Source organism: Syngnathus scovelli, chromosome 5 (genome assembly GCF_024217435.2).
Source record: "Syngnathus scovelli strain Florida chromosome 5, RoL_Ssco_1.2, whole genome shotgun sequence".
Taxonomy (NCBI): Eukaryota; Metazoa; Chordata; class Actinopteri; order Syngnathiformes; family Syngnathidae; genus Syngnathus; species Syngnathus scovelli.
The window spans coordinates 2,364,754-2,388,039 of NC_090851.1; the positions used below are offsets into that span (position 1 = coordinate 2,364,754).

A 23,286-nucleotide genomic window follows, 5' to 3' on the forward strand; every position below is an offset into this window, starting at 1 on the left:
ACACACACACGCACACGGAAAAAAAAAATCGACTCATAGACTGGAATTATGTTCCCGCTAATCCACTAAAACAACCGTCTCATTCAAAGCTGCGTTACGGCTGTTCCCCCCCCCCCATACCACTCTCTCTCCTGTCAAGGAATCGTGTGTGTGTCTGTGTGTGTCTGTGTGTGTGTCTGTGCTGGAAAGACAGGATGTGGTAGGATACTGAGTGCTCACTCTGCAGACACTCGTCTCAGTGCTGTTTGGACTTCATGGCTGCTAGTGTGGAGAACTTGCATTCAGTATGGACTGTTTTGGATTTCCAGGCAGGGTAGGTCCACTCATCCTTTCAATCAAACGCCACACGTTGCGTGTTTTCCGAAGGCAACATTAGTAGCGCGTTGAGTCCCTTTTCGAGACTTTGCTTGGAGTGTTGTTGGGATGGAGCTGAGTTTGTTTGGTCAGGAGAGTCAACACAACTTGTTTTAGAAGCAGTGCCACAGCAGGTCCAGCAGATGACACTGGTTTTCTTTTTCTTCCCAATTTGGGATACTAGTTGACCTTGGATAACAACCTCAAAGGTAGTCAAGTCTACGAGTCCACTAATCGGTTTGAGAGAAAGTGAAGTGTCTTCGCGGGCCACATAAAATGATGTGGCGGGCCGCATCTGGCCCCCGGGCCTTGAGTTTGACACCAATGGTGGATAGCTAGCAAATCATAAAATCATCTTAATTGTACAGTATTCATTTTGTAGCGCATAAAAAGTTCTGATCTCAACTTTGTTATATGGATAAGAGTAAAAGTAAAAGAAAGTCGAAATAAAAATGCAAAATAATGCAAAAACAAATACTAAATGCTAAAAAGCAAGAAATTCAACTGAAATCGAAACCCTGATTGCCAAATATATTTATTTATATGAATATACATGCCTCATAATCCTCTAGTAATGATTAATGTTAGTAATGTTACGTCTACTTGATGTTGTGACGATTTTTCAAAATGATACAAAACCAATCGTCAGACTTCCACTAACAACCCCAGCTAAAGTCGCCTCCTCAGCTTGTCTCTGTCAGTCTTGCCCCACAAAATCCGCCTAGCAACAAGTGGCTACACTAATTATTTCCCACTTTAACCCCCCACTGCTTATATCGCCATCTAACTTATGAGGCGGCGGATTTTTACGAGCGCATCCGAGGGCCGAACGCCGCCGTGCGTGTCCGCGCCACATTCCCAGCGTGTCTCCTCCTCCCAGCAGCTGCTTTCTGTTTTGCCGCCACACACGAACGGACGGCCGGCTGGGGCGCGATCGATGTATTATGCGGCCTGCTCACTGCGTGATGCGAAGCTTTCATTTGGAAGATCAATGATGAAACGTGCCAGGTGTCTTATCCATTTATCACCAGGCTGGGCTCGGTCAAATGGGAACCTAACAGGGGTTTAATCGACTTAGTTGGGGGGGGGGGCATGAATGTTCTTTTGTTGCAGCTGTTTAAAGGGGGGGCGGGGGGCGTGGGAGGGGGGGGGGTCAGTTACACTTAGATCTGAGCAAATCAGAACTTAGTCAAGACTTCAACTTTCAGGTAAGTCTGAAGTCACTGTCATGAGTATTCTTTGCTTAGAATGACAAATATCAGTGCCGTACTGATGAGTCGGGTGGCGTTTACAAACACAAGTTTTATTTCCTATTTTACAGTTACAATTAGGCGTTTTTTCTCAAATTATGTCAAATCAAAAGTCGGCGTTCGTCTATGCAAAGCACGTCTCCGCGTCAGTGTTTTCTCTGAAGCACTTTTGTAATGGAAATGTAATATATCTCAAATGTCAAATTGCTCACCAGCCCCAAAGTGTAACATTTCTATTTGATCCGCTTGTACTCACCCTTGTTAGCTTTTTGCACATTTGCATCAATTTCCTGCGTTTTACACGCACTCACACACACTCTTCGCCGGCCGCATTGCATAACCGAGAATGCATTAGCGTCGGGAAGTGCTGCCAGCGAGCCCGCTAATACGTCTGCGGGAAAATCACATTTGCACACCACAGGAAAGGGGAAAAGATTTGACATCAGGCCAGGAGATAAAATGGCCTTTCATGCCTTGCCCTCTCCCTTATATATGTGTGTGTGTCTGTGTGTGTGTGCCCAACCGTTTTAGTCCCTCCCTTGGCCTCTCATAATTATCGAACACACAAACATATACACACACACACACTCTAACTAGCCCAAATTGGCCATTCCGCAGAGGTCTCTGACCTTAAATGGCCAAAAAGCATCGCGCGCGTGTGTGTGTTTGTTAGCATTTGTGTGTGCGTCTGTCGGAGTTAGCACTTGAGCTCATCTCAGCCCATCAGCACCACTAAGGAGAGTCGCACCCGGCCGAGTCTCCCGAGCATGCTGGTAAGCTTGAATGAGATCTATTGAGGGTGCCAGATTCTGACGGTGTGTGTGTGTGTGTGTTGAGAGTTGCCAATTTCTACCGTGCCTATCTATTGTGCAATGTGGCGGCTATCATTAATAACACGCATGAAAGCTAGTAAATCAATTTCCGGAAAAAACTTGCTCGGGCTCCCGAGGCCACGAACGAATCCATTAAAAGTTGTCCGAAAGTATTTGAACGTCACCTCTCGCGCCATCCGAGGGGGATTGAGCAAATAAATGGAAATGTTCACATAAATGTCAAGGCGGGCCTCCGCTGCTTCTCGCCGTCGATGATGTACGACGACAAACAGTTTGAACGGCTTCCAAATGCGAGGGTGTTGAGCCAAGTGCTCGCCGCAAGGTCAAGTACCAACACACTCGGTGTTACGTCCCGATGGCACACCATCTCAAATGTGTCAGCCAACTTTTGCATTTCATTTTTTTTACATTTAAGGGTGTGACCAGACTTTCTACGGATTTGTCCGCCAGTCTGTTTAAATGTGAGTCATTAGTAAAGGAACATCCCGAGAGGATCGCCGGCCGGAGACGCCCGGCGGAGGAGGAAGAGGAAGCTCAAATGTAAACACTAAAGTGCTTTGAATTAGTCAAATAGATTCAAAATGGTTAAACCAGAAAAAAAAACTCCTTCAGTTTCTGCTGTAATTCAAATCCACCCTGGGATAACAGTTTTATTTTTGCTTATAAATGTTCCTTTGTCTGTGTGTGTGGTGTGGATGATTTATTCCTCATCACAAATCTTTCTGTTCATGATTAAAATAGCCCGATTAGCCACGAATAGCTAACCAAGTGTTAGGAAAAAGAACATCTGTTGCAATTTATATCGACGCTGGGCCAGGAGTTATTGTTATTGTTTTTGTTAAACATCAGTTTTAAAATATTCTATTTGGCGGAGTGTCCCCCCCCCCAGCTGTCAAAGAGATGATGTCCAGTGTTTGAGCCCCGCGGTGCGTTTAAAGACCAAACGCCGTGGATGCTTTGGCTCCGGCGTAGCGATGTACTTGTCAACATTTTGCTTCCCGGCGTCCATGCCAGCGCCCCTCGGAGGCCCCCCCGGGAACGTCTCTATCTCCTTCTGTTGAGGAACGACTGATCCCAGCTGTTGGCTCGCTCCTCCTGCCAAAAGGCTCCCGCTCGTTGTGCGGCTCCCGTTTGGCTTCCTGCCTGTTCATCAGCATGTTGCGCTCGAGGGGGGGGGGGGGCGCGCGGTGGTGCACGCGGAATTGTCACCCACGTTGTGTTTTTGTTTTGACAGGCAAACAAGGACCCGTGCTTTTTAACCGGGGTGACCTTCCCCTCGGACTGTCCCGCCACCCCAGAAACGTTCGTCAAGCTGACAGTGTATGATGTAAAAGACAAGTGCCAGGAAGCCGTAAGTAAACTCTTATGTTTGTTATTGACTGGCGGAGTTGAAAGTGATGAAGTGGGGCAGCATGGGGGGAAATAATGGGATGGTACCATTTTTATTTGTGTCTGGATGTTGGGGCGATGATTACATCATGACCCGAACCGTAATGAATGAATCTGTGCAATGTTCTGTCATCATCTTGTGATGGAGTGAATGTACAGGTAAGTGGAGCAACATATTTTCTCAATCAAGGCATTGACTTCTATTCACGGGAGTTGGAATTTGATTGGTTCATTTCCAACACAGCCAAATCCCCAATTCTAAGTGGGTGTGCACACTTATGCAACCACATTACCTTTGTTATCTCCCCTCTTTGAACTTAGGATACATATTATTGGTCACATTCATGGTATAAAAAGTTTTGTCTCTTTCAATTTGAGTAGGGGTGTGCACACTTATGCAACCACATGATCTTGATTATCTCCCCTCTTTAAACTGAGGATACACACTAATGGTCACATTAATGGTATATTTGTCTTTCAATTTGAGTCGGGGTGTGTAGACTTTTGATATCTACACTATTTAAGCCCCCACTTCTCGTTTTCCAACGTATGATGTACGATGACAGGACACTTCCATCTTTATTATTCCAAACAATAGCTCTCACGTGTTTTTTCTTTTTCTTGCGTCCAATTGCATCACATCCGACAGATTTCAAAGGTTTAAAAAGGTCGCGAGTCACGACTTCCATAATTCATACGAGTCACTTTGAGACCTCTTGCTTTGCGTTTTGAAAAGGACATCAGCCGGGACACGTCAGTGGCAATGTCAAAAAGTACAAGAGCGGAAATCCTCCAAGGCTCGGCCGGGACTTCGCATTCGCACGTTTTCCGACAGACGTTACGAGCGTTCCCGATAAAAATGGAGCATCTCCGTCCGTCCCCAGGCGGCGAAATCTTCATTTGCCATAAGTCACAATGAAACATTCATAAGCTTTATGGTGAGTAAGGACTCCATTAGAGGACCGCAAAGCGGAATGAATCACCGTTAGGCCTCGTGGAACACATTTTTTTGCAGTCGTAGTCTGAAACGAAAAAAAATGGCAACTTGTGGACATGTATTTTATATTACAAACAGATGGCGCTCTGCTTTACATGCCTCGTACGTTTATATATATTTAAAAAAAAGAAAAAATCCACATGCCCATCCGAGCGAGTACAACTGTCGGAGCGTGTCCATTTTTCATTACATGATAAGCAAAACAAAATGGCCACCGTTAAAATGTGCTCCTGTTGAATAACAGAATTGCGGCAACTATTAAAATAAAATAAAAAGTGCCAAGCATATGTCTGCGTTACGTCCAGCCATCTGCTGTTTATCGATGTGCCCAGTTGTTTACCCGTCTACCGCAATGATTATATTAGCCCGTCTCCTTTTGCTGAAGTTGGCTTCATAACGAGAGCACAACGGTGTATTCTTAGGCGCCATTGAATATTCATGCGCAACAACACCCATGTGAGCTCGGCGCCGCATCCAGCCTCCGTTGTTTCTCCACCTCCTTCCTGAGTTGCACGTCTTATCCGCCCTTGTCAGTCCCCACCGGAGGCTCTTCCACATTTAGCGGCAGGCTAAATGACTCAACGTTTGTGGACGCGCTCGTTTTCTTATTTCCCGACGCTCAGGTTCCTCGCAGGTTCGTGCCGGGAGGTCGAATGACAATTCATCCTCCCAAAACGAGACTTATAATAACTGCTAGCGTAAGTCAGAATTGACTTTATTGTCATTATAAATATTTTATTTTATTTTTATTTTTTAAATATTGTATCAATATAATATTGTATATAATGATATTGTAAATATAATATGAAATATCGCATGTTTAATTATTGAACATAAAATAAAAATACATACATAGTACATAAATAAATAAATACGACTATTAAAATGTTTTTAAATATTGTATCAATATAATATTGTATCTATATTATAATATTGCAAATATAATATAAAATATGTTTAATGATTAAAAATATAATAAAAATAAATAAATAAATAGTACATAAATAAATAAATACGACTATAAAAATGAGTTCCGTTATTCTTTCACAAAAATTGTTAACGATGAAGGCCACCTTGCTCAGTAGAACTAAACATAATTCAAGGTGAGCACGGTTCTTTCAACAACTTCCCTAAAAGTACTGTCGAGATCCCCGACTCTTAAACACCTGGCTCTCGCACCGCTGGATAGATTTATTTTTTCCCTTAGCCCCGTATTAGCCCCGTCATTTTAAAATAATCCCTATATTTCACGCCGCCGAGCTTTGGGGGCCGTTTCTCTCTCGCTGCTCTCATTCTTGTCAAGAGCGTCATCCATGCAGAACCGCGGCGCTTTCCATCAAGCTTTTGCTTTTTTTTTTTGGGGGGGGGGGGCTCGAGCCGGCGCCGGATGACCTTTCGGGTGCAGCCCAAGCTCTCCGACTCTGTTGTTGTGCGGCGACGGAAGTGGAAAAATAGCTTCACCTTGAAGTAGAGGTACTTGTGTAAAGAAAGATTCGACTTGTGTATCTTGTAGTTTTCCACCACATAAGCAAAAAGGTAGTTGCAAACTTCACAACATGAAAATATCTTGCCAAGTCAAAATTTCCTGTCCAATTATGCTTACATGATTATATTCCTTTTTTTTTTTTTTTTTTTTTTTTTTTTGAGTAAATAAACATCCACAAAAACAGAATCTCTCAAGAGGCTTGTCTTGTAAGTGATGGATGTGAGTCTTCACGTTTTCCCTCTGCCTTGTTTTCAAGGTGGGAGTAGCAAATCCGTTTGATCGGGCCACCGCTGCTCCGGAGTTCCCAATTATAAACTGCTGAAGTATGGAAATCGCCGCGTCGGTTAATCCCGGCCTGTCAATAACGCTGACGTGAGAAAGGGCGGCGGCGGCGGCGGCTTGACACTTTTTGTGTATCACGCCAAGGGGGAGGGGCTTAACTATTTATTAACCTGGACCCAACCTCCGAAGACACCCTTATGTCCGCTTCAAAAATAAATAAATAAATACATACATACATTAAATAAATAAATAAATAATCAAATATCCAAAAGCCCCGCCCCCCGCTGAAAGAGTATACCAACCAAATGAATTAGTGGCTCATGGCTGAATTAGACGCTTGGGTTGACTGTAATCGCTTTCTCTTGAAAAGTAACTCCCCCCCCCCCCACTCCTAATATTATTATGATATTTTTTTTTTTATGAAGAAAGAAAAGCGGTTGAGGGAAAATCCCCCTCTTTCTGCCCAGCTTCCTGTGGCTTTCTGCAGTTTAATCCTTTCCTTTGAGAGACGAGCGGAAAGTGGCGAGGCCGTTTGTTCTGACGTGCGCGCGTATTTTCCATCGCTGATCGCATGAATTCAAGAACATGCCAGCTGTCAGCAACTTTGCGCCGGGTACATGTTGAATTCATTCGGTCGCCCAAACTATCTCAACTTACATCCTTCTGTTTAACACATTCTCATTATATGCTACAAAAAATTATATGCTACATTATATGCTACAAAAGATTTTCATGTTCAACATAGAACATCAAGAGAAGAATTTTTTTTTTCAGTTTTCTTTTATTGCTTTCCCAAATCAATTAAACTTAAGGGGAAAAAAAACCCACATTTTTTTTTTACATTTTTTTTATGCTTTCCCAAATCAACGAAGCTACAGAGTAGATCATTTGAACCCCCAACTCTTATTTGTAAATGTTGCAACCGTCCGAGCCACAGCACATTGCATTGGGAGAAGAGCCTTCAACGTGTTCTTTGCACAAGGATTCATTCATGCAATCCTGAAGTATGCCAACTGCAAGACAGAGAAAGCAACAGAAACAATCTGTCATGTTTCGAAGTCAGGCAGCGCACAGAATTTATTTTATTTTTCCAATGAATTGTTGTGAATCCCAATAAGATTTTTCAAAAGAAGTAGTCAGCCTTAAAAAACATGATACAACATTGCACGGCTACTCACGCGGATCGGATCTGTAAGCGCAGACCTGGTCTTTGCCACATGTTTTGAGATAAGGTGTACATTCCCAATCAGGCCCAAGTTCACACGTATAGCATTCCAGTGTTTCACCTGAAAAGGGGGGGGGGGGGGGGGTGAGTTGAAAAAAAACAAATGATAGGATTTTGGAATTAAATAAGCATTTCCTCGAAGAGAAGTTCAAGTCAAAGCTATGTACTCTTGATGACACTCACCGGCGGTGAGCAGCATGGCGATGCTGAAAGCCAAGAGCAACCACTTCATTGCGTCGTTCACCACGGTAGCTTGTCGTCGACTTGTCACCTGAGGCTTCTTCCGCTCAATGATCATTTGGCTGAAAGTGTTCTCGCTTATATTCGTTGATCTTATTTACACAAGGTATTTGCAGATTTGACACATTTAGCTTAATTTCTTTTTGCATGTTCTCATTAGGCTACTCAAATGATTTTAATAGATTCCGGAGTCAGCATTCAAATGATTATTTAACATGGACCATTTTGTTGGTATGACTTTTCATTTAAATAAAGATGGATCGAGCATTGAGCCCTGCGGGACACCTGTGAGAATTGCTTACGGGTCCGAGAGAAGACCCTTACTGTCTGCGTAGCCAATAGAGCGCCATTGAGTCATTCAATTCTGGAGCAAATGACAACGATTGAGGTGTTGCCTGGAACAACTCCAAAATTATAAGTGTACCTGTTTTTCGAAATTTTATTAAGCTCACGAACTAATGTGATCTCGTGATGAATACCCACCGCCCTCTTCGCAAACATGTACTTCTCATCCACCCAAATGATTGAGATTTACATTTAAAATTTTGAACGTGGTCGCACAATGTGTTCTCGGCGGAGTGATGATGGTCAAGAGCAAAGTCATTTGATGATCATGATTTTTTTTTCAACATTTTTTAATGCTTCCCAACTACAAGTTGCAAATGACGCCGATCATACGGCTTTAATGAAGAGTTTGACTTGAAAGCAATTCTCTGCCCTCTTAGCAAATATGTACCAATCATCCGTGTATTTATGCATGTAAATCTGTACTCATCAGCCGTCCAAATAATTAGGATGGAGATTTACGCGTTTCAAAAAAGTCCCGTAAGACTGCCGCCATTAGCCATTAGCATGCGCCCAATTGAGGATCAGTCACAAGACGGGTTTCAGTCAGCATTATCGTTAGGGTCATTCTGTTGTCATAACTTTTCATACAAATAAAGGTGGACCGTGCATTGAACCCTGCGGGACACCTGTGAGATGTGCTTACGACTCTGAGGGAAGACGAGAGACTCGGTGCCGAGTCCGCAACTAATGAACCGGGGCCACTGATGGCAGTTTTAATTGCGCTTTGAACGAAACGGTTGTTAATGGTTACCAAAAGTCTCTACTCGGGGCAAATCCCAGAAAATATCAATCGATCAAATCACCTCGGTCTTTTAGAGTTTGATTTTGAGATTGCTTTCGGCCTCTTGTCAACAAGATGGGTGAATTGTTCAACACAATGCAAGAACAAAGTTATCATTTGATGATTACTTTTTATTTATTTTTTTCAACATTTTTTAATGCTTTCCAACTAAACTACGAAGACGATAGGTTGAATCTTCAACCCCCACACATCCTTCCATGTCGCAGAAGTCCCGGGACATTTTGCATTGGGGGTTTGTCCGTCGTCACATTCACGGATTCACACAGCGCCGGCCTTGAAAGCCTTTAAGACAGAGAAAACACAACATGTGATTATTCTTTGGAGTGGAAGCAGTGAGGAGTTGTATTTACAGTTCTTCAAAAAGTGTGTGTTGGAAAATTCTAAACTCAGTACAAGGAAAGCTTTTAGTTTGTGAGTGGTTTTGTGACGGATATTTATACTTTAAGAAATCGGGTTGCAAGAATCACTCTTACAGAAAAACTAATAAATATCATTCTTTTTGGACAATTGCGAAGTCCCCTCTAAAATAAAAAATAAAAATAAAAAATGAAACCATACAGATACTCACGTATGAATCTGCAGACTTGGCCTGATTGACATGTTTCAGTTATACACATTCCAAAATGTGACATACACCTTGTGCATATCAGAGCGTCACCTGAGGTAGGGAGGGTGGTGTGGTAGAAAGGAGACACATTTTATTATATATATATATATATAGACCAAGGAAATCATTGTTGACTTCCGGGTCACACGAAACATCTGCCGCTGATCATCAACGGTGCTGTGGTGGAGAGGGTGAGCTGCACCAAGTTCCTGGGGGTGCACATCAGTGAGGACCTCTCCGCAAACACCGCGTCACTGGCAAAGAAAGCTCAGCGCCGCCTGTACTACCTGCGGAAGCTCAGGCGTGCATGTGTTCCTCAGGCAGTCCTGTCTACATTCTACCGTGGCACCATTGAGAGCGTCCTCACCAGTTGCATCGCTGTCTGGGGTGGTAACTGCACTGAGCAGAACTTGAAGGCCCTGCAGCGCATAGTGAATACGGCTGGTAAGATTATTGGTGCTTCGCTCCCTTCCCTGAAGGACATTTACACCTCCCATCTCGCCCGCAAGGCAACCTCGATTGCGAGTGATGTGAGTCACCCGGCTCACTCTTTGTTTGACCTTCTGCCCTCTGGGAAGAGGTACAGGAGCCTGCGCTCCCGCAACACCAGACTCGCCAACAGCTTCTTTCTCCAGGCTGCTAGGACCCTGAACTCGCTGGATATATCTAGCCATTTTTTTGAAGTGTTGTTCTTCACTAAATAGACATATCTTCAAATAAAGAAATAAAATGACACTCACCAGCTGTGATCAGCATAGTGACAGCAAAAGCCAAGATCAACCACTTGATTGCGTTGTTCATCGTAGTAGCCTTTCGTCGACTCGTCAGTTCACGTTCCTGCCCCTCAATGACCACCTTGACGGAGAGTCGTCTTTTATAGGTTTTACATTATTTGCTCTTCGTGTTTACTCTCATCCAAGTTTGTGCCAAAATGTTTTGAAACAAGTTGCAAATGACACCGATCATACGGCTTTAATGAAGAGTTTGACTTGAAAGCAATTCTCTGCCCTCTTAGCAAATATGTACCAATCATCCGTGTATTTATGCATGTAAATCTGTACTCATCAGCCGTCCAAATAATTATGATGGAGATTTACGCGTTTCAAAAGAGTCCCGTAAGACTGCCGCCACTCAATGATCATTTTACTCATAAGTGTTGTCTTTTATATTAGCTGCTCTTATTGACTCATCATATTTACGCACCTATTTATATTTATTAGCATGCGCCCAATTGAGGATCAGTCACAAGACGGGTTTCAGTCAGCATTGAAATGGGCAAAGGCGTTATCGTTAGGGTCATTCTGTTGTCATAACTTTTCATACAAATAAAGGTGGACCGTGCATTGAACCCTGCGGGACACCTGTGAGATGTGCTTACGACTCTGAGGGAAGACGAGAGACTCGGTGCCGAGTCCGCAACTAATGAACCGGGGCCACTGATGGCAGTTTTAATTGCGCTTTGAACGAAACGGTTGTTAATGGTTACCAAAAGTCTCTACTCGGGGCAAATCCCAGAAAATATCAATCGATCAAATCACCTCGGTCTTTTAGAGTTTGATTTTGAGATTGCTTTCGGCCTCTTGTCAACAAGATGGGTGAATTGTTCAACACAATGCAAGAACAAAGTTATCATTTGATGATTACTTTTTATTTATTTTTTTCAACATTTTTTAATGCTTTCCAACTAAACTACGAAGACGATAGGTTGAATCTTCAACCCCCACACATCCTTCCATGTCGCAGAAGTCCCGGGACATTTTGCATTGGGGGTTTGTCCGTCGTCACATTCACGGATGCGAACAGCGCCGGCCTTGAAAGGCTTTAAGACAGAGAAAACACAACATGTGATTATTCTTTGGAGTGGAAGCAGTGAGGAGTTGTATTTACAGTTCTTCAAAAAGTGTGTGTTGGAAAATTCTAAACTCAGTACAAGGAAAGCTTTTAGTTTGTGAGTGGTTTTGTGACGGATATTTATACTTTAAGAAATCGGGTTGCAAGAATCACTCTTACAGAAAAACTAATAAATATCATTCTTTTTGGACAATTGCAAAGTCCCCTCTAAAATAAAAAATAAAAATAAAAAATGAAACCATACAGATACTCACGTATGAATTTGCAGACTTGGCCTGATTGACATGTTTCGGTTATACACCTTCCAAAAATGGGGATACACCTTTTGCATGTTAGAGCGTCACCTGAGGTAGGGAGGGTGGTGTGGTAGAAAGGAGACACATTTTATTATATATATATATATATATAGACCAAGGAAATCATTGTTGACTTCCGGGTCACACGAAACATCTGCCGCTGATCATCAACGGTGCTGTGGTGGAGAGGGTGAGCTGCACCAAGTTCCTGGGGGTGCACATCAGTGAGGACCTCTCCACAAACACCGCGTCACTGGCAAAGAAAGCTCAGCGCCGCCTGTACTACCTGCGGAAGCTCAGGCGTGCATGTGTTCCTCAGGCAGTCCTGTCTACATTCTACCGTGGCACCATTGAGAGCGTCCTCACCAGTTGCATCGCTGTCTGGGGTGGTAACTGCACTGAGCAGAACTTGAAGGCCATGCAGCGCATAGTGAATACGGCTGGTAAGATTATTGGTGCTTCGCTCCCCTCCCTGAAGGACATTTACACCTCCCATCTCGCCCGCAAGGCAACCTCGATTGCGAGTGATGTGAGTCACCCGGCTCACTCTTTGTTTGACCTTCTGCCCTCTGGGAAGAGGTACAGGAGCCTGCGCTCCCGCAACACCAGACTCGCCAACAGCTTCTTTCTCCAGGCTGCTAGGACCCTGAAGTCGCTGGATATATCTAGCCATTTTTTTGAAGTGTTGTTCTTCACTAAATAGACATATCTTCAAATAAAGAAATAAAATGACACTCACCAGCTGTGATCAGCATAGTGACCGCAAAAGCCAAGATCAACCACTTGATTGCGTTGTTCATCGTAGTAGCCTTTCGTCGACTCGTCAGTTCACGTTCCTGCCCCTCAATGACCACCTTGACGGAGAGTCGTCTTTTATAGCTAGAAATGATGTTGGTTATTAAGTAATCACAATGGCAACTGTTTAGCTTGGCACTTGACCTAAGGACATGATCCTGGCAGACGCTTTAATGAGCAATTTACTTAGAAGCAATTATCCGCCCTCTTAGCAAATATGTACCCATCGCCTGCCCAAATAATTCTGATTACACTATTCAAGAAAATTCGACTTTCGTCATTTCTTCCGTGCCGCTGTCTCCAGTTAGGACACGGTCGGCCTCGCCGCTGTTCCGGGCAATAACGAGTCGTGCTCTTTCACCTCACATGTTGAGCCCTGCGCTCATTGCCCTCGCCATTCCCGCCTCTTGTGCATTTGTTGAGCGCCGATAGCACCTCGCCACCTTCCTTAGGCCCAATTCTCCGCCCTCTGAGCAAACATGTAGCTGATATTTGCTCTTATTTGCCCTTCGTGTTTCCAGAATTGACACTTTTGTGCCTTAATAATTCTCATCATTATTCAAATGACTGAAGTCATGAAGTAAATTTTTCCCAAAAACTTGGAGTGACATCAATCAATGTTTTTGTATCGCCCTCGCCGAGGGCGATGCTCTGCCTTCTTTGCAAATATGTACTTGTCATTTGCCCCCAACCAATAACTAATAATATTGAAATAAACACTTTTACAATTTACATGTTCAAATTCAATAAATCCCAAGGTTTTATTCCGTGTATAAAAAGGTCGCATTACCTAATTTGTGTTTGAAAATAAGTCGTAATGCTCCTGTTAATCAAGACCCCAAAAAGACCAATTTCATTTTAGTTTTGCTTGTCGGCTAGCAAAAAATATAGCATCTTTGAGACTCATTAGCGCACACCGACAGCGCTAGTGTATGTGAACACCAGCTGTGTCAGAAAGCGCAGTTGGCCTCCAAAGTCTCTTTTCTTGTGTGGGCGTCGCAACCGACGGCCGCAAGGCTGCTTTGGTTAAATACGGCCGGCGTGCAAAAAAAAAAAAAAGCTGATGGCAAAACACGCACACTCCCTTTGCAATTTGTTTACGCCGTCAAGGTGGTCTGACATTACAGCCGCTTTATAAAGCCAACATCGCTTTATGGGCATCCCACAGGGAAGGCAGCGGAACGCCCACGCAGTAAGAGCAACTATTTGAAGGAAAGAGAAGAGAAAACAGTATTATTTACTATTTTTACACAACCATCCATTATGCTCGACCTTGGTAGTTTTTATAGTTGTATATTTATGTATTTATACTATTTATTTATGTAGTTATTTTTTTTTTTTTTTAATTTCTTCATTTTCAAATATATTTATATACCGTAATTTTCTGACTAAGTCGCGTTTTTTTCATAGTTTGGGTGGGAGGGCGACTTATACTCAGGAGCGACTTGTGGTTTTTTTTTCACAAATTTTTACTTGATCATTAACACATCACTTACTTACAAGTATAGTTGTCACATGTTATTTTTAGTATAGTTGTTCACTTCACATGTTGCTATCGTTTAGCCTGTTGTTGCTCGTTCTTGACTGTTCTTGGTGTGGGATTTTGTCGAATAAATTGCCCCCCAAAATGCGACTTATACTCCAGAGCGACTTATATATGTTTTTTTCACTTTTTGGGGCATTTTATGTCTGGTGCGACTTATACTCCGGAGCGACTTATAGTCCGAAAATTACGGTATTTATTTTTTATTTTAATTTATTCTCTAATTGGCTGAAAAGCTCATTAGCTGTTTGTGCTCACAGCAATGCAATGAAAGTAGTGCTTCGGCGCTTTGCGTGAACTGTCGGCGGTGGTTCTTTTTCATTTTCTTTTGTCGATGGTCATTGAATGCACCTCAGTCAAATTGAAGTGGCGGGCGATCGGTTTTCGTAAAAATCATTTTCTTGCTGCTATTTTGTAACGCAACCCGAGGTGAAGTCGAAAAGAGCTTGATCCCATCCGACCGGAGACTTTTCGCTCTCGCTAGCAGATGGTTATTTATCGCTTTGGTGTGCTCGGGGGCCGACCGAGCTCGGCGTGGCGGGCCGGCGTGCACGTTCAGCACCTCGCCAGGCAAAGACGAGTCGCTCTCTCCTCGTAGGCATAGGGCATCAATCGCCGGCTGTTGGGGCTGTTAACCAGCCCTGAGCTGCACCATTGATCTCTGTAATTGTCTCCCACTCTTCAAAGGCAGCCGGGAGTTGGTTTGATCCGAGCTGTTTACTTTCGTAGGCTCCTGTGGACTTTTTTTTTTTTTTTTTTTAAGAAGAAGAGAGCTATCAAGCACTTCAGGCATGAGCAGGCATATTATCGTACCATTACTGTGTGCACGTGTGTAAGAGAGAGAGACTCAAAGCCTCGGGGGGGGATGAGCCGGCATCACCTCGCGGTTATATAAAGACACGGAATTGCAATCTGAATCCTCCCTTTCATCTATAGCTGTTGAACAATGACGGACGGCTCAAAAAAAAAAAAAAAATGGAATCACCAGTTTCAAACAGGAGATGTACAAGGTGGGTCAGAAAAGTTCTATTCCAAAACATCCAAATCCAGTTTTTACCCAAATGTGGGTCATGTGATTTTTGGTTCATCCATTTTTGAGCCGTGCTCACAATAGCCTGAGCATCTGACACTTCCTGGTTGCTGGAATAACCTCTCCACCAGAAAGATTTTTTTTTTTTGGGTCACTAAAATTTCGCTAGTACTCTAAGTACTGTATGCATTTTTTTTTTTTATGGTCTTTCCCATTTCAGAGTTACCCACTAAAAGCAAAAGCCAGCCAAATAATACGCCACGACTCTTTGGAGTTTTTTTTAAAATGGTTAACATGTGTTTTGCACTTTCATCCAGTGCTGGTTTGCGGTTTTGAGGGAACCCAAGCAATAAACATAATGAAGAGGAGAATGCTTTCAAGGCTTGTGTTCCAGAGTGGCCGTTCATGTGGGATTTTTTGTTTTTTTGTTAGGGAGTCAACTTGATGCCTCAGTAGGAAAACGTAATTGTTCACAGGAGACAAGGCACACCCATATGTTCTTCGTTGGGTTCCTCGAAGCTTATATTGTTACATGTTTGGAAAATATGCTGTTTTCCCAAAATAAATTGATGTAGATCCAGCCGATCTGCTGACGGAGCACTTTATCGAAGAAACTTTTATTTTTTAAAACAAACGACATTCGAATCAATAGCTAGGAGTTGGACGGAGTCTCTATTGTCTTTCGCTCTCGCTGCCAAGTCATGTTTGCCGACTAAGAACAAAGGGTGTGTTGATTTTTATCACCTAGTCTGCACTGGGTTTTAACATTAAAGTTTATGGAGCGAAGAAGAGCGTGCGGCCAGGTATCAGGAGTCCATATCCTTCGCCGAGGCCCGCTCCTAACTACCGGGAATTAGATTTTCTATTTAGTCTCGTCAAAGGGCTTCCATAATAGTCTTAGAGTAGCCTCGCATACGCGTCTCAAAGGTCTCGCATCATCCGGCGCTTGGATGGACATCAATTCAATGCTGCTGATTACGAAAACCGAGTTGTGAGTAATTAAGCAGGTAAGAGAGGGCCAGAGGCGCTGTTTTTTTAGCTCATTAGTTCATTAATTAGCTCGTCTTTTATGTTTACAAAAACATGTTTGCTTGCGTCGGAAAACAAATGCTATGAACGAGTGTATGTTTTCAATGTTTATGTGTGTTAATGTTAATTAAAGACGAAATTCTCTCTTAAGGGAATTATGTACGAGAGACCAAATTTCCTTAATCTGGAAAATTGGAGGTTAAAAAAATTGTCTTGGTTTATGAAAACACAGGTTAGGTCAAAGGCTAGCTAAACTTGCTAGCTTCTGGCTATGAGCTAAACTTGCTAGCTTCTGGCTATTAGCTAAACTTGCTAGCGTAAGTTAGCTTTGTTCTATTCGCTCAGTTCATTAGCTTGGGTTTTATTCTTGTGTCCCGATGCCGCCAGGCAGCAAGTGTAATGCGTTGTCATAGTAACCCATGTTTGAGTGAAACATTTGTAGCATTTTAGACCTGTTGCTGTTCTGCACGTCAAAATAGCACACATTCTGTAAACATGGCAACATGATTATAATAATCAACACAAATCAATCATTTTTTTTAACACTAAAGCAAAACGAGAACGTTCTAGCCGTCAGCTTTAATTGACCTGGAGAAATGACTCAAATGTGACTTAAGCTTGAGTGAGTATTTTCATCCAAAATACAAATAAAACTAAAACCAAGATGGCTGCCAAAAACAATATTGGCTAAAATATGTCAATTGTTCACCCTAGACACAGATTTCTTTTCACCCATTTGACTATTTTGGGGAGGGGGGGGGGTGTTCACATTTACTACCAACCCCTGCTTCACTACTGAGTTCCTTTTTTCCCTAACATTGTGCTCGAGGCAAGCACTGACAAGCTAAAGAATGTCTGCACAGGCAAGCAGGGGAACGTCTCACCATCTCAGCCCCTCTCCTAAGGAGACAGAGATAGATATTTAACTTGCCTGCCGTTCCACGTTGAGTAGATTGTACGCAGCGCCGGCACTGCTAGCAACTTCCCATCTGAGGAGGAATCTATAAAGGAGTTCCTCCTGGTCATATCGAGTGAGTATTTAGTGAAGTAGTCCGAGAAAATGAAATATATATTAGCTTTCCGGCTATCATTCAGCCTTGCTAAAACAAATGTTGCTGTACGTGATGAATTTTGCTAATGGAGCCTATTTTGGGACCCCGACCCGCAGTTTGGAAACCTTTCCCCCTCTAGGGACCGTATTTGAGTGTGTTTCGCAACCAAACCGATTCATCTGGGGATTATCCCATGAGCGGTTTTGCGCCATTGTAATCTGATTGTTTTGAATTGATCCTGCTTTGACCTACTCAGGAAACATGAAAAGGATGTTTTATATATTTTTTTTTCTTACAAATGAATCTTTGGGAACATTTTCTTTTCATTTGAGCACTCGTCGAAACTCTATTGATGCTTCGTCGTCTTTTATTTTCTAACCACGCAAGTTTTAGTTTGACATTGAACAATGCAAACATGACCACTTCAAACTACAATGGTAGCTTTCAAAACATGAATTCTCGAGACTTATTTTGTGACCCTGCTTACTGTATTATTGATCATTAAATTTCATGTTGCTAAGGGAAACTGGCTCTGGCCTTGTGGATTTAATAGTTGTAGAACTAATGAGTAAGGCAACATGTGAATGAACTGAAATGATTTCAAAAAGCCAAAACAGCAATTTAACAAATTTGTGTATTCCCTAGAAAACATTGATGAGCATTTAAAAAGCCTACAAAATTCTCCTTACCGCAAAATTCAGAAAAAAATATTTTTTCTCACCCTTTCCACTGTTCCATTTGCGCTATTTATGAAGTAAATAAATAAAATATTTGAAATGTCACGGCAATTTTGATGCACCAACTCTGAGAACCTCTGGGAATTATGGTCTGTACCATCTTATGAAACTCATCAGTCAGAGAAAGACTTCTCCGAGTGGCAAGGTGATGTGTTAAGAGATAATTCAGTTATATATTGTTTTACTCAAATTTGAAAGCGTTTTTTATTTGTTTTACCAGATTACTTTTTAATCAAAAGCATTTTTTCCCTACACACAAAAACTACATTCCCTCAGAATCTAAACTCACTCATTTTCAGAAATCACTTTGCTAATATTAGTTGTTTGAAGGATTATATTAATGCTAATTAGCTCGTCAATGGCATTTTGCATTGTGTTAGCATTCGAGCTAGCGTAATTTAGTAAAATGTAAGCATCATAACGCGCATTATTGAGCAAACCGGCTAATTAAGCCGTAAAATGCGTTCAGCATCGACATCACGGCTATTTATGCCGAGATTTTAATATTGCCGTGATATTAAAATATTGATCTAGCTTTTAATAAAAACACAACTTGACCCCCACCTCCCCCCCTCCTGCTTCCACAATTGTTGTTCCCCGCTGTCGGCTTTATAATTTATCTTACGCGTGTATCCTCGTGCTAATTTGCACTCGTATTGGAATCGGATGCCAGATAAGAGTTATCGCCAAATTATTCGAGTGTGCGGGCGGGGGGGGGTTGAGTCACGGCAATTAAAAGCGGGTTTCCACGATTCAACACGCGATAATCGCACTAAATGCTGGAAAAGATTAAAGTTTTCCACGGTCTAAAAAAGAAAGCCTCACACAAACCCAGGAGGCATTCATTTGTTCCTCGTTTATGTCGCATTTGAACAATCTTTCCATTTTTACCGCGCCTTTGATTCACTACAAAGACATTACACTGGAAAATATCGTACATCGAAAATCACCATTAAAAACCCAAACAGAAACTCAATTAACAAGAACAAGCAACTGGAAAAACATCAAACTGGTCACATGTACAAATATCAGTTTCAGTGCCTCGTTGAAAATATTTCAATGATTTTTTTTTTTATCCGTGACTATTGGTTAGATATCAAAAGTGTCAAGTTGGTGTTTTCAGTCTCGGTTGGAGGTTTTCATTCTCATGGCCGCCTCTCCAGTTTTCAATGCACTCCAGCTCCATTAAGTGGGTTTCCACTCATTCTTGGCGTACGGCGTCATTGGCACCTCAAAGAGTATTTGAGCGTCTTGTCGCCATGGTCAATAAGAACGAATTGAGTCTATTGTGGGAGCTTTAACTCGAGTTCTGCTAAGTGGTTGTGGAAATGCGTTTCAACGTCCGCCTTGTGTACCTGCGTGGGGTGATAAGGGCCTGCGCGCCGGCCGCAGCCTTTGTTCCGACGGAATTACTCGCTAATCCAACACGCCAGCGTAGACGGGGTCCAAGCCGAGCTCGCTCGCTGTCACCCGTTGCGTTGTTTTTGTGTCAGCGAACCGCTGTGCCTGTTCTACTTTCATCATGGAGGCTCTTGTGTATTATTTTTGACGTCGTATGTTGTGTTGCTGTTCCTGCCACCTTCCTCTGTCCTTTCTCTGCACCCACTCCTTTGCAAACTTTGCACCAAAGCAATTTGTTAGCCGTCCAACACTTCAGCAAAGAAACATCAACACCATGTTGACCAAAAAAAAAAAAAATCTATCGACCGATCACCTCGTCTTTGCTACGGTTTTTGCCAAACATAGAAATATTGACATCGCACTGCCCCTCTATGTGCACAGGCATCGCAGACGATTCTTTTTCTGTCCGCCGTGTGAGTCACAAGCCCTTCACTCGCCCTGTGTCCTTTCGCTCTCTCTCCGTCTCTCGCCTTCCTTCCTGCCCGTCTTCCTCTTCTCTTCATCCCTCCCTCTCGCCGTCCCACCGTCGCTCGTCCCTCCCTCCTCGCTCTCTCGCTCGCTCCGTCAACGGTTTAGCGTTCACTCGCAGCGGAGGCGTCTGCTGCGAGCGTCCGTCCGCTTTGTGCCTGTTGCTTCTACCTTGACCTCGGCATGTGGACTTATTCGCTGAGGACCGACACGGGGCATACCAATCCGGGGATCTTATCTTAAAAAGGGTTGCAGGGTATCTTTCTCTGTCTTTCTTGTGACCTCTCCTCTCTATGGTCTTTTTGGCTTGGTGGCTGCAGCTGGGCTTGTGTGCAACATCCCCGTAAGTCGGTTTGCTCCGTGCTTGGACCTTTTCATTGTTTTAATTGTACATGTGCAGATTCATGTGGAAAATGAAAAAAAAAATCAATATATGTACGTATGGAATGTTCTATACTCCTGTTTGCACTCTCATGGTGTTGCTTTTAGTGGTTCTCACACTGGGGTCTCCGGACCCCTGGGGGTACGCGAGCCTTAGCTTAGCGGCCACAAAATAATTTTCATTAAATTGTTACATCATTTATAAAAAGTGCAGACCTTCATAAATCGAGCCACGATGGTGCAACAAAGAAATAAAAATGACTTTTTAACTACTTTAACTTTGGGCCAGTAAAATATAATTCAGACATTAAAGTGGACGTTAACCCCGAAATCGTCTTTACATTAATATGTTGTTTTTGCCCTCGCTTGTCTAAACACGGCATTCTAATTAATTTTGTATTTATGGAATATGAGTTAAGCAGCTAAATTCGCCAGTTTTTATCCATCTCACGGCGGCCATTTTGCCACTTGCTGTCGACAGAAAATGACATCACAACCAATCAGGGCTCAGAAAACCTTGTTCTGAAAATCTGCGCGCATGACTGTAATATACTGCCCCCTTGGGGCCAAGTCATGCATACCAGAAGGAGGCCCACCTGGTTAACAGTTGTCTTCTTTCTTCTCCACTGCAACATTAGCTTATTTTTAATCACCACTGTCCAAACCATTACTCGTTAGCCTGCGTGTGCATTTTCCGCACATTTCTAACGACTTAATGAGGCCAAGCCAGCTCGTCCTTGTTTACAGTGAAGGAAGGGGCGCTTTATTAGTACAGACAACGCCGCTGACACTTCCTGGTATGAATGTGCTCATAATTCATAAATAAGAATCACATGCTGCCTCTGATGTTGTTTCAAGTCACGCGCTAGCCCGGTCTGAACGCTTGTCCTCCACAAGAAGACTGATGAGGTGAAAAGGGATGATGGACGGGTAGTTTGGCCGTGTAGTGAGTGGAATCAATACATCTCCAGTCAGACCATTAACTTCTGTCAAGTGTTAGAACTTGGGCTTCGTTCGAATCTAAACTTGTAGTTTTCGTTCATTTTTATATTTTTGCCCGGGATTACCTTCACTAGAGGGTTAGGGTTAGGGTTTTTTTGGGGATGGGATGAATTAGTGGCTTGATGCTAGTTAGTCAGTCTTACATGAGCTTTTCAAATGTGTTTGTGTCCTTCAAACGGAACCAGTTGTGTTCTATTGGTCACAGGTGCAAAGATAGATCAGGAGCAGAGCTCGGGAGCATCATAATCAATCCTCCTTGATCCCGCACCGGAGCGCCATTTGTCTTCCTCTGCGCTTCCTTTCGTTTCTCCTCTCAGCCTCTATCTTCCTCATTTCCCGCCCGTCTGGCCGGTTTTGATCTCCCACCTGTGAGGGACAGTCTCTGGAGCTTCATTACTTTTAAAGCATTCACGGTGAACGGCCATAAAAAGATGCCACCGAATGGATTTCCAAGATGGACTTGTAAGTAATGGCTACGCTGGGCTGTAATGTTCCAGTGTTATGGCCTGGTGGGGCTGAGCTGGGGCCACGTTGGAGCTGGCACCAGGAAGAGAAACACTCTCAAAAGGCTTGTTTAGAATCACCACGTAGCACCCGTCATGATCACAAATCTCAAGCACTCATTGTTTTTGTTAGTCGTGTTTTTTTTAATAAATACCCCACAGAGCGAGCTAGCCATTTCATTTGCTATTTGACTCAGTGGATACACATTAAAAGTAATTTTGTTTGTCACTTAATGGCTAGTTAGTACAATTGCTAGCTATTAAGTTTGGTTAGTTTTTTTCTTAGCTGCCCAGTTGAGGAATTGCTAATTAGTAAATTAGCTAGCTATTTACTTTGCTAGGTGGCTTAGTGTTTTTGTTTCTTTTAGTTAATAATAATAAATTAGTTGAGTGGCCATTTGGATTTGTTGCTAGTTCTGATTTATTTATATCTAGTTAATAGTTATTAGTTTAGCAGTTAATTTGTTAGTTTGCCATGTGACTCAATGAAGAGCTCATTTAGTGGCTAGTTAGTTGGCTAAGTGGCTAAAGGGATAATTAGCTAGCTATGTAGTTAGCTGTTTTCCTGGTTTGGTATTTAGATAATTTGCTAGCAAGTAAAATGTATGAGTAATCAGTAGCTTTGATGAAAAACCTCAAAGACTCGTGTTTTATTTCACAGTTGTTGACTGACCTTTTTCCTCCATCCATTTATTTACGTGCGGCCACTTTTTCGGCCTTAAGCGTGTGTGCGTTGAAAGGAAGCTGGAAAAAAGCTCAAGGAGGAAATGATTGAAAGAAAAGGTCAGCAGGCAGGACAAGGTTTTTTTTTTTTTTTTTTTTTTTTTTTATCTGATGCACATTTGCTGAGCACAAGAGAGACACGGAGAGCATTAAGTTTCAGGAAGCAAGCTGGAATCAAGAGTTAAAAGCGAAAAATGAAGATGGTGTCGTGCTACTGTTGATACGTCGGAGCAATTTAATAGAAACCTTTATTACAATCTTGTGTAAAGTTGCCTTAATAAACTACAGTTAGATGCTAAAAGGTTAATTTGTTACTTCGCTAGCTTGTTGACATAGCGAGTTTTATCAATAATTCTTACCTTCAGGGTGAAGTTCCACCATGCCACCATCCAGCCGTTTCAAGATTTAATGACTCCCTGTTGCCAAGGACAGAATTTTGCCAAGTCACTTAATTGGCAATTGTCTTTTTAATTGGCAGGGGAAGTTAATTAATTGGGAAAAACTCAATAGCGGCTTATTTGTAATGACTGTTAAATTGCACAATTGTATATTTGGAAAGGTTTTGTTGAATGGAAGCCGGTTTATTCCTCACTAAATATGTCAGGACTTGCTGCCATGTTTTAATTAGGCTGTTTTGTATTCACCTTTGTGTCTGCTGTTAA

The 23,286-nt window shown here is 42.6% G+C and overlaps 1 protein-coding gene and 2 long non-coding RNA genes across 15 annotated transcripts in view; 1 reads left to right on the forward strand and 2 right to left on the reverse strand.

The window, feature by feature from the left end:
* Nucleotides 1-23,286, forward strand: part of inpp4b (inositol polyphosphate-4-phosphatase type II B) — a 58,199-nt gene that overhangs the window by 492 nt on the left and 34,421 nt on the right. For 5 of the 11 annotated variants that reach the window (XM_068650822.1, XM_068650823.1, XM_068650824.1 and 2 more), the window contains exons 1-2: nt 188-313; nt 3,672-3,788. In XM_068650822.1, coding sequence (XP_068506923.1) covers nt 287-313; nt 3,672-3,788 — 144 coding nt within the window. In that variant the 5' untranslated portion in view covers nt 188-286. Of the gene's footprint in view, nt 1-187; nt 314-3,671; nt 3,789-17,214; nt 17,389-20,112; nt 20,359-20,379; nt 21,861-23,286 lie in introns of those variants that run through there. The other 6 variants (XM_049720317.2, XM_049720316.2, XM_049720324.2 and 3 more) reach the window with 5 other exon arrangements.
* LOC137840328 (uncharacterized) lies at nt 7,353-8,162 on the reverse strand. The gene is made up of 3 exons (XR_011086901.1): nt 8,000-8,162; nt 7,770-7,877; nt 7,353-7,604 (listed from the first exon to the last, which is right to left on the reverse strand). It is a non-coding gene; the product is annotated as an uncharacterized lncRNA (long non-coding RNA).
* LOC137840327 (uncharacterized) lies at nt 9,296-22,589 on the reverse strand. Of its 3 annotated transcripts, none has more exons than XR_011086899.1 (6): nt 22,575-22,589; nt 12,700-12,839; nt 11,919-12,008; nt 10,554-11,632; nt 9,775-9,864; nt 9,296-9,488 (listed from the first exon to the last, which is right to left on the reverse strand). It is a non-coding gene; the product is annotated as an uncharacterized lncRNA (long non-coding RNA). The 3 variants fall into 3 exon arrangements; XR_011086900.1 differs by lacking the exon at nt 22,575-22,589 and adding an exon at nt 13,117-13,131; XR_011086898.1 differs by lacking the exon at nt 22,575-22,589 and adding an exon at nt 12,979-12,993.